Source organism: Chrysochloris asiatica, unplaced genomic scaffold, assembly GCF_000296735.1.
Source record: "Chrysochloris asiatica unplaced genomic scaffold, ChrAsi1.0 scaffold00514, whole genome shotgun sequence".
Taxonomy (NCBI): Eukaryota; Metazoa; Chordata; class Mammalia; order Afrosoricida; family Chrysochloridae; genus Chrysochloris; species Chrysochloris asiatica.
In genome coordinates this window covers 666,201-677,247 of record NW_006409032.1, presented here as the reverse complement: position 1 = coordinate 677,247, position 11,047 = coordinate 666,201, and the positions used below count along the sequence as shown (strand labels likewise).

The following is an 11,047-nucleotide window of genomic DNA, read 5'->3' as shown; positions in this document are numbered from 1 at the left end:
ATCAATGAAAAAGAGGAAGACCCCTAACAACATGAATTGGCATAGTGACTATGACAATGAACTCAAGGCTAGGAACAATTGTGAGGAAGGCACAAGACCAAGCAGTAATGGTTACTATGAGTTGGAATCAACTCAGCTGCAACCAATAACCACCACCTGGCAAAAGGTGGACTTGGTAGAGTTCAGGTGGGACAGAGGGCCAGCCAGGGCTACCACAGACATGAACTATGCAGTGGCTCGGGCTCTCTGGATTTGTGCAATACACAACCTGCCCTAGGGAAGAGCCTTCCCTGAGAAACTGGGAAAAATACTGCTGACTATACCGTTGCCTGTTTTAGAGTTTGAGAGTCTGACCATGGGTGTATTTTGAGGCTGCAACTTGAGGGATTTGGGGGGAAACATTTAGATGTTTGACTAGGTGGGTACATTCCTTCTCCTTCAGTAAAGTCTTGTGAGATAGTCAAGCTGCTTCCTTGTGAAGTTTCTCAAAAGCAGAAAGAGACAAGCTTCCGCTTGCTTGTGTGGAGTTCTGTTGTCAGAGCCAAATCCTCTGCTCCAGGCTAGAAGAGGAAGCTGCAGGCAATGAGGTAGGAGATAAGAATGGGGTTATCAGATGACTAGGGGAGCCTGATACCTTAGGACGCTCAAATACTGAACATTCCCTGTCTGCAAAGGTAGCAATTGCTCTCATGGGGTGAGCATATGAGCTGAGCGTCTCCACCCTCAGGATTGTAACTTTCTTGCTGTTAAGTGCTGTCCAGTCGGTTCCCACCCATAGCCACCCTATGTACAATAGAACAAAACACAGGTCACATTTACTGCAACACCTGAGCCCACTATTGCTGCCACTGTGCCAATCCGTATGGTTGAGAGTCTCCCTCTTTTTCACTGACCCTCCACTTTACCAAGCATCCACTTCTCCAGAGACTGGTCCCTCCTGATAATAAGTCCGAAGTATGAGCGTTAAGTCTGGCTATCTTGGCTTCTAAGGAACATTCTTATTGTACTTCTTGTCCAACACAGATTTGTTTATTCTTTAGCATTCCATGGTACCATTAATATTCTTCTCCAACACTGTAATTCAAATGCATCACTTGTTCTATGGTCTTCCTCATTCATGGTCCAATTTTCACAAACATATGAGGCTAATGAAAACACCATGACTTGGGGCAAGCACATTCAGTCCTCAAACTGACATCTTTGCTCTTGAACACTTTCAGAGGTCTTGTGCATTGCAACCTGGTGTAAGATAAATGTTAAGGGGCTGGGCAGACACAGATCTGTTGTTAGAGACGGGGCCCTATCAAGATGCCACACGTCAGGGTGAGGTCTCCAGAACCCTATCTCTCAAGGCTAGACTCGTGAACAGAGCCATCCAATCACACTGTTCACTCATCACCCCCCCCCCCCCGGGGCACACTGATGGGCTTGCAGCTGGGCATGTGGTTCATATGGGCTAATCAGAATGCTCCTTAAATTGTGATATGTTCCTTAAATTCTGATATGTTGTAGGGGGCATCCTTTGGAGACTTAGTCACAAACACTGGCTCCCCGTCAGCTTCCTTTGCCGCCACATGGAAGGACACAGGACTGAGAAAAGGTGAAAGAGACAGTCCCGATGCTCACAACCGCCGGCGACCTAATTCAGGACTTTGTAAAACGCCTTTCTGTTTCAGCTAGTTACAATTAGGCTTCTATTGCAACACAAGTGACCGAAGATATTAACAAAATATCACGTACCATATATGAACTCCATCCCAGAGTCAGGGGCATGGTACAAACACACTTTATTTCATCCTTGTAACCACAGAGGAACTATGATAGTTGTATTTTATAAATAAGAAAACTGAGGATCAGAGTATGACCCTTTGCCTCGTGGTAATGCCTAATGACAGAAATGCAGGGAAATGGCAAATCTGAGTTCTGCTTCTGGGTGATGCTTACTGTGGACAAAGTAGCTTTCTTCTAAAAGGTTAACCTCTGTTGACCATCTTATTCTACCCATCTTAAATTGCTGTTGTTGTATGCTATGGAGCAATACTAACCCATAGAAATCCTATTTAGGAGAGAGTAGAACTGTCTCATAGGGATTTCTGGGCTCTGGTGTGGTGCTGTAGGATAAGCACTGGACTTCTGTTTGTCAGTTCAAACCCACCATCAGAAACTCTATACAGGTTCACTTTGAGTTAGAACCAACTTGATGGCCAAGAAGTCTTTACAGGGGCAGATCGCCAGATCCTTTCTCCTGCAGAGCAACTGGTGGGTTTAAATTGCCAACGTTTTGGTTTGCAGCCAAACTTAAGCACTGCACACCAGGAATCATTCATCTTATGTCATAAGATTTTTTCTTTTTTTATTGTTGTAGTGAAGTGCTCTTGAGTCGGTTTCGACCCATAGCAACCCTGTATGGGGTTTCCGAGGAGCAGCTTGTGAGCTTGAACCACCGACCTTGCAGTTCAAATGGCTTTGCAGTCTGGTGCATTAACCCACAGCACCTGAAATATATTTGATTTTGAGAAGGGGGGTCTTTATAGAAGGGGTAAACATAAATCGATAAAATACATTCAAATTCATCCTGATGCAGTGTCGTTCTGGACTGAGTAAACATTTCCAATAAAGTTGCTCTTCATCTTTACCAACCCAACCCAGGCCTTGTCAGTTCCGTTAGGAAATATTTCAAGTTGAGTTGAAATCTGTGTCCTTGTAACTCCTCCCCATTATAGCTCATGTGACAATAGGGCTGCTTTCAACCATTCCTGGAACCAGTCGGGAGCACAAGTAAACCCTATGACTGGAGCCACGTGGAACTGAACACCAAAGCAAGCCGCGCTTCCTGGCAGGCAAGGCAAAAGGGAGCAATCTTTGTGTTCTAGCTGTCTAGGCAATGAGAAGACTAGATTTATCAGAAGAACCTGATTTTTGTTGTGACAATAATTCTAGAATGAGTTTATTGCAGCTGCTCTCCAAACAGGGGCACTTTTTCCCTTCAGTGGACATTTCTGGTTGTCACAACGAGGGGAAGAGTATGCTACTGGAATCTAGTGTGTAGACCAGAGATACTGCTAAACATTCTACAATGCACAGGACAGCTCCCATAGCAAAGTCTTATCCAGCCCAGAGCATCAATAGCACCAAGACTAAGAAATCCAGAGTGTCCACACACCGTCTTTAGAGTAGGCACGAGCAGAAGAGGGGCTCTGCAGCCTGCAGACATGGACACTACCAAGATGTCCATCTTGTCCCCATTACAGCTGGAAACGGGACTTCTTCCTGTGGAAATGGCAACCCATGGGGAAAAGGCTCCTGGTTGGGTATGAGATTGGCTTCTAGTGGCCGGTTGAGTTGAGAATCTTGACATTTGAAGGTTTCATTCTAGATCCATTAAGTCAGATTTATTCCCCAACACCAGAAGCTCACAGCCACCAAGGTTCATTCTATTCCAGACAAAAGCTGGAATCTTGGTGCTGGCCACTTCAAATGCCAGGGCATTGAGTTGGGGTGCTGTCCAAGGTCCTTAATATACTTGCTGAACCCTGTCAACCACAGTCTCAAAGACCCATTCCACCCTCCTCATCTGGGCCCTTCATCACTCTGTTCCTGATTAGACACCTATACCCTTGAGTGCTACTATTGTTGTGTGCCTTCCCTCCAATTCTGGCTCATAGCAACCCTACAGGACAGAGTAGACCAGCTCTATAGGGGACTAAGGTGTGCCTGACCCAAACTATGGTATTGTCAATAACATTATTTGTTGGTGTTGTTGTCAGGTGCCATGGAGTTGGAACCAACTCATAGCGACCTCATGCACAGCAGAAAAAAACAATGTCCCATCCTGGGCCAACCTCACTACCGCTGCCACATTTGAGGCCATCAATGATGCCACCTGGCCATCTTGGCCTCAAAGGAGCACTCTGGCTGCACTTCTTCCAAAACAGATCTATTGGTTCTTTTGGCAGTCCATGGTACTTTCAGTATTCTCCTCCAACACCACAACTCAAAGGCATCAATTCTTCTATGATCTTCCTTATTCACTGTCCAGCTTTTGCATCCATACGAGGTTACTGAAAATACCATGGCTTGGGTCAGGCACACCTTAGTCCTCAAGCTGACATCTTTGTTCTTCAATAACATTATATGCATGTGAAAGTTAGACATTGAATAAAGTTGAAGAATGTATGCATTTGAGTTGTGATGTTGGAGAAACCATGGGCTGCCAGAAAAACAAACAAATGTGTGTTGGAAGAAGTACAACCAAAATGTTCCTTAGACTCCATGATGGTGAAACTTTATCTCTCATTCTTCAGACATATTATCAGGAGGACCCAGTCCCTGGAGAAGGACATCATGCTTGGTAAAGTGGAGGGTCAGCAAAAAAGAGAGAGACCCCCAACGAGCTGGATTGTCATAGTAGCAGCAGCAATAAACTTAAGCATTAATAATTGTGAGGAGGGAGCAGGGGCAGTGTTTCGTTCTGTTGTGCATATAGGGTCATTATGAGTTGGAACCAACTCAATGGTACCTAACAACAACAACAATCTTTCTGGGACCATATCACGAGGTCTTTTCTCCCATGGAGCCACTGATGGGTTGTAACTACCACCAGTCTTTTGGTTACCATCCAAGTGCCTAACTGTTGCACCATGAAGGCTTCTTCAGTCCTAATAGCCAAGTGGTGCTGTGGGACAATGCACTGGGCCTCAATGATGGTTTGAACCACAAGGTCGGCAGTTGAAATTCACCAGCCACTCCTCAGAAACCCCATACAGGGTTGCTATGAATCAAAATCGACTTGCTGGCACTTAACACTCAGCTTCTTAGCAGTGGCCACCCTGCCCTGCCTTGTCTTCTTCTCCCTTCCTCATCTTCATCCTCAGAAAGGAAGTGCTGACAGGTGTGTGCATTTATGATTTATAACAACCTAATGACAGAGGAAGACCATAGAAGAACGGATGCATTTGAGTTATGGTGTTGGAGAAGAATATTAAAGGTACCACGGACTGCCAGAAGAACAAACAAATCTGTGTTGGAAGAAATACAATCAGAAAGGTTCCTTAGAAGCCAAAATGACCAGACTTTGTCTCTCATACTTCAGACATATTATCAGGGGGACCAGTCGCTGGAGAAGGGCATCATGCTTGGTAAAGTGGATGAACAGCCAATGGGATGGACTGACATAAGGGCAGCAACAATGGGCAGCAATTGTATGGTGCAGGACTGGGCAGTGTTTCATTCTGTTCTACATAGGGTCACTATAGGTCAGAATTCACTTGACGACACCTAACAACAGCAACAACAGAGTTGCATTGGTCACACAGTGGTAGAATTCTCACCTTCCATGACAGACTATTCCTGACCAGTGCTCACCTCTTGTCTGCTGCCTAACACCAAGTCTCACTGCTGAGTCTTTGCCGGAATGGCCTTCCTGCCAGAGGGTGGTGGTCCCAGGGTCTGCAGACATGCCTGAGCATGCAGAGCTTTCTCCATGAAGGCAGCCCCTGCCCCTAAAAGCCTGGAAAGGCTGGGTGATGGAAAGTGTTAGGGAAGGAACCTGGGATAGTGTCAAGGTGGTATTTATTGCTTGCTGTGGCATGGGTAGATGGGAGCCTGAGGGGCCAGAGGGTCCTTCGTTTCCTTGCAGCCCAACTGATGAAGTGTGTTCAGCAGCATGTGGCTCTCCTGGGAGCTGCCACCACTCAACGTCACTGGGCCCTGGTACTTGGAGGGAAACTGCTCCTTATAGCGGGTTGAGAAGATGCGTTGTCTGCCCAGTGGGGGCTCAATGTGGCTGTACTTACACTGTGGAGACAGGGTGAGGAACCTGGTCAGGCAGCCTGGACAGCAACTGACCCACCTGTGGTGCCTGAAAACCCTGGGAACATCAAAGCTGGGGACAGGCTGGGCCAGATTTGGCCGCTAACTGGGTCCCTGGCTGGTCTGACTCCAGGGCTGAATGAGAAGATGGAGCAAAACCAGGGGTGACCCTGAGTGGCCACAGGACTGGGGTGACTCTAAAAAACCCTGATAGTCCTCAGCTTGGGAGGTAAAGTTGCGATAATCCTGCTGTCAGTGAACAAAGATGTCCTTGAGCAGACTGTGAGCTGAGCTAGGATGATGACATGGAGGTGACCCGGTGTCTGCGGTGACCCTAACTGGCTCTGCACGACTTCCGAGTCTGAGGGACACTTTAAGTGCCCTGTGATAGCCCTAGTGACCCTACTCTGATATGGGGCTGACTTGGTCAGGGGGTGGCCCCTCTGTCCTCTCTCACCCGCTGTAGCTGTTTCTCAGTCAGGTGAGCCGGAGCTGGTCTGTGTGGCGTCAGCATCTTCTGGTTCGTGGTTACAAAATCTGACTCTGAACATTTGATTGGGAGTGACTGAGCTGTGGGGTGAAGGGAGACCAAGTAGAACCAAGGGAACGGGTCCACAAGACTAAGGGTGGGGAGCATTCTGCGAGAGAACAGAGAGCAGTACCAGGATCCCGGCCACGGTCACCAGAGAATGGGGTTGTCCCAGGGCAAACTCATAGCGATCCTATAGGACAGATTAGAACTGCTTCATAGGATTTCCAAAGGAGCTCTGGTAGAGTAGTGATTACGAATCGGGCTGCTAACCTCAAGGTCAGCAGTTCCAAACTGCCAGCTGTTCCGCGGGAGAAAGATGAGGCTTTCTGCTCCCGTAAAGATTTACAGCCTCAGAAACCCTGTACGGGATCGCTATGAGTCGGAACCGACTCCACGGCACATAACAACAACAACAACATAGGGTTTCCAATGCAGACTGCCACGTCTTTGTCCTGCGGAGTTGCTAATGGGTTTGAACCACGGACCCTTCAGTTAGCAGCCCACGCTTAAGTCATTGAGCCACAAGGGCGAAGGATCCTTATAGAATCCAGTTGGGCTCTGGAACCTTAGGAGGCAGAGCCAGAGTCAGTGGTTGGCGGGGTGGCACCAGCTGGGGACAAGGTCTGCGCTAAGGTAGGGGCGGGGCGGGGCTTCCCCAAGGGGGCGTGGCCACACCCACCGCCAGTAAACAGGTTGCTCAGTTTCAAGTGGAGGTTGCGAGCTTTCTTTGGCCTCTGCGTCATCTCTGGGGCGAGGTAGTCCGATGCCGTTGAGGTTTGGAAGAAGTGTCCGAACAGCGACTCCTCCCCTAGAGTCACGTGACTCTGCAATTTCTCGTGGGCCAAGTGGCGGCAGGAAGGCCGGGTCAGGGGTGGTGGCTGTAGGACCACATGGTTGAATGTCCCGAGGCTTAGGTAGGCCCTGTGTGACCTCGGATAGCTCCCTAGTCCTCCTCTCTTAGGTCCCCTGTGATCACGTTGGGAGTTGGTATTCTGTCCCTATTTTACAGAGAGAGCCACGAAGGCCCAGGAGAACTACCTGCCAAGTTCATTCTCACCCGGGGCCTTTGTATCTGCTATTGCCCCCTCTAGGATAATGCACTGGACTGCAAGGTCAGTTTGAACTGCAAGGTCGGCGGTTCAAACCCGCCAGCCACTCCTTGGAAACTCTATATAGGGTTGCTATGAGTCGGAACTGACTCGGCGGCAATCAACAAGAACAAATTGCCTCTGCTGGGAAGCCCTTTTCTCCGCTGGACCCTGCCACCTTCTTGTTCCGCTGACCTGGCCGTGGAAGAACTGTGTGGATGTAGTAAGGTTGCCCGGACCAGGGGGTTGGTTCCCTTCCAGGATGTACGACTGAGGAGTCCGGTCGTGGTGAAGAACAAAAGGCTCTGCCAAAGACAAAGTCGGTACTGAGGGTTCTGGGCCAAAGGGCACGGAGGGCAAGGGAACGGAGATTAGTTGTGGGATCTCACCTAGCTCCCGGGCATATAAGTGCCTAGCGTTGGTAGTGACATTGTGGAAGAGGCCATCTCCAGAATGAACATTCACACAATGGATCTGGGCTGCAGCCTGGGCCTTGTTATACCTGCGAGAGAGGCGGAGCCACCCAGCCGAGCGTGCGGGAGGGCGGCCTTAGGGATGGAGCCTGGGCAGGGCTGAAGTTTGGTAGGTGCGGAGCCCGGAGGAGGGGCGGAGCCAGGCTGGCTATGAGGCCAGGGGCGGTGCCAGATGAGTCTAATGGCGAAACCAGATAGGATCTCTGCTCAAGGGGTGGAGCTACAGTCTGACCGAGGTCAAGGGGTTAGAGTTGGGTCACAGCGGATATAGAAAGGGGCGGGGCCGGAGGGAAGGTTGTCAAATAGCCAAGAGGTGGAGCGCTCATGGAGGAAGATGTGCCATAGGAATGGTTCTTGCCCGGATAGATGGAAATGCACCTCATATGCCGCCGAGATACACCCCACTTTGCCCGTCTTGTGGGAAACTACTTCCCTTTGTACCTGTTGGCTGGCAAACCCTGGGGCCTGTAGGCCTTTTTCTGTTCAGAGCACATGGGCCCATAACCAATCTTACAGTCTCCCAATTCCACACTGGAAGAAGCCTGCAGACAAACAGCGTTGGGGTAGCCAGGACAACCCAGAGCGGCCCTCCCCGGCAGCCCAGCTTGGCCTCAATTTACCCTCTTACACATCAAGGCGGGTGGCCCTGGCAAGGCCTGGAACTGTTTTTTGTAGGAGGTCCCATGGTCCTGACTCCTGTGATCCCCCTTGAGGGGGTTAGGGCCTCCTGAGGGTAAGTACAGTGGGGGGAAAGGGAGAGAACGAGTTAGCGTGGGATCATGGTTTGCCATCTCAGATTGGCGAAGGAGAGATTGGAGGTCTAACCAGAGGACTATCCGGAAAATACCCTAAATAGCCAAACTTCATCTCTCATACTTGGGACATAATGTCAGGAGGGATTAGTCGCTGGAGAAGGATATCATGTTTGGTAAGGTGGAGGGTCAGAGAAAAAGAGGAAGACCCCCAACAAGATGGATTGGCCAAGTGGCAGCATCGATGGACTCAAGCGTGGCAACAGTAGTGAGGTTGGCCCGGGATTGGGCAGTGTTTTGTTCTGCTGTGCATAAGGTCGCTATGGGTCGGTACCGACTCGATGTCACCTAACAACAACAACAATTACGTCCAAGTATGAGGCCAGGTATCAGTGTCATTAACTTTCCCCCTCCATCTTCGAGGCTTGGGTCCTTTCCTCCGTTTGACAGAGGTTCTCATGCTCAGAGAAGCTAAATGACTTGCCAAAAATCACAGAAGTCTGGAGCTAGAACTAAGAGTCACAGCCGGGTGTGAGCAGTTCCTGAGTCCAGCTTGGCAGAACACCAACCAGCTGGTGACGCCCGACAGGAAATCCCTGGAGTCACAGCGCTTCTTGTTGTCCTTGTTAAGTGTTGCCAAAGAGTTCGGATGCGTTAGAGACCCTGTGTAGGGTCTGGTGGGCTTGAACCGCCGACCTTGCAGTTCAAACCGACCTTGCAGTCCAGCGCATTATCCTGCCACGCCACCGGAGGACTCACAGAACTGGAGTTCTCTATTGCACCGGTTTTGCAGATGAGGAAACAGGCTGGGAGGGATCAACTTGATTTAGACTCGCACAGCTACACCAGGGGCTGAGGTGAGGGTCCGCAGATTTGTCTGGCCCTCCTGGTGTGGCGTGGTAGGATCAGCACTGAACTACGAACCACAAGGTCAGCAGTTCAAACCCACCAGGTGCTCCTCTGAAACCCTACCCAGGCTAGTCGGAACCAACACGATGATACTTAACTACAATAGCAACAATATTGACATCGGGTTGGATTATTGTGGTGGGAGCAGTCCTGTGCACTGTGGATGTTAGGCACCATCTTCAGTCTCTACCCATTCCATGTAGCACCTCCCTGCCAAATAAAAAATGTCTCCGGACGTTGTCAAATGTCTCCTGTTGTTGTTGTTAAGTGCCATCGAGTCGGTTCCGACCCATAGCGACCCTGTACAGGGTTTCCGAGGGTGTAAATCTTTGTGGGAGTAGAAAGCCTCATCTTTCTCCCGCGGAGCAGCTGGTAGTTTCGAACCGCTGACCTTAAGGTTCGCAGGCCGATTCGTAACCACTACGCTACCAGAGCTCCTAGCGGGCGGAAACCCCAGCTCCCCGCCCCGGTCGGTCGCGCGCTCACCGAGGTAGCAGCAGGATACGCGAGGCTGCAGGCAAGCGTCATAGGGAGGAAAGAACTCTTGGTGTGTAGTGGGCGGGATGCCCAGCTTGGCGCGGTCGCCAGGCGGCACAGAGTCGCCGGCAAAGATGAAGCGCGCCCCGCGGATCTGCTCACGGGTGCGCGCTGGCAACTCGGCCCAACCGTAGGCGGCGCGCGCGCTGGAGACGCCGGCACCGGCCTGGGCGTCCGCGTGCATGCGCAGGTTGGTGGCCTGCATGGCGAGCGCGCGCTCTCGCGCCGGCTCCGTGTGTGCAGTGGCCCTGGGCGGGAGCGGCTGGAACATGCGGTGGGATTCCGACACGAGCTCCTCCAGCGCCCAGTGCTTATCTTGTTGGAAGAGAGGCGCGCGAGGCGGCTGGCGGCACAGAAGCGTGCGGGGGGCGTCTGGGTAGGCTGGGAAGTCCCGGCGCGACGTGGAGTACATGGTGCCCTGGTGCAGTCGCGCGTCGGGCCCCAGCGCAAAGTGTGAGGTCTTGAGGGAGTCACGCAGTGGCAGCGGGGATTGCTGGAAGGCGGCCGTGGCCATTGCAGGACACGACGTCACCTGCGAGGGAGCAGAGATAAGAACTAAGCAGGGGCCTACTGAGAACTTCGCCTTCCTGTGTGCCTGACACAGCCCAGTGAAGAACTGAATGGAAGAATGAAAGCCGCTTAAGTACTGTGACTGTCCAGAGAAAGTTGAGAGAGGGCTGGTCCTCTTACCCACTCAGTTAGTGTCTACTGTATGCTCTTGAAAGGCATCAGTTAACAAAACAGACCAGAGTCCTGCCTTTGTACAACGATAACAGGACAGACAATAGTGAATAAATTGAATCAAATCAATTTCAAAGAAAGTTAGACTCTACTGTCTTGAAGTCAGTTGTGACCTAAAATGACCCCCTATAGGACAGAGTGCAACTGCTTCCTAGGGTGACCTGTTGTTGTTAAGTACAGTGGAGTCAATCCTGACTCACTGTG

The 11,047-nt window shown here is 50.5% G+C and overlaps 1 protein-coding gene across 1 annotated transcript; it reads right to left on the bottom strand.

Annotated features, from left to right (window-relative positions):
• Nucleotides 1-5,571: 5,571 nt before the first annotated feature.
• LOC102820256 (chromosome unknown open reading frame, human C19orf45) lies at nucleotides 5,572-10,616 on the bottom strand. The gene is made up of 8 exons (XM_006877487.1): nucleotides 10,052-10,616; nucleotides 8,525-8,631; nucleotides 8,346-8,446; nucleotides 7,821-7,933; nucleotides 7,627-7,736; nucleotides 7,023-7,221; nucleotides 6,269-6,381; nucleotides 5,572-5,796 (listed from the first exon to the last, which is right to left on the bottom strand). The coding sequence occupies exons 1-8, from the start codon at nucleotides 10,614-10,616 to the stop codon at nucleotides 5,572-5,574; spliced, it is 1,533 nt and encodes a 510-aa protein (XP_006877549.1).
• Nucleotides 10,617-11,047: the final 431 nt, after the last annotated feature.

Excerpts from the sequence above, each read along its gene's own strand:
- LOC102820256 (XM_006877487.1), bottom strand. The coding sequence starts at position 10,616 with ATGGCCACGGCCGCCTTCCAGCAATCCCCGCTGCCACTGCGTGACTCC. Across the intron at positions 8,447-8,524 it reads CCGCCTTGATGTGTAAGAGG|GCTTCTTCCAGTGTGGAATT; the intron begins GTAAATTGAGGC and ends GTTTGTCTGCAG. Across the intron at positions 6,382-7,022 it reads GAGCAACCTGTTTACTGGCG|CTCAGTCACTCCCAATCAAA; the intron begins GTGGGTGTGGCC and ends TTCACCCCACAG.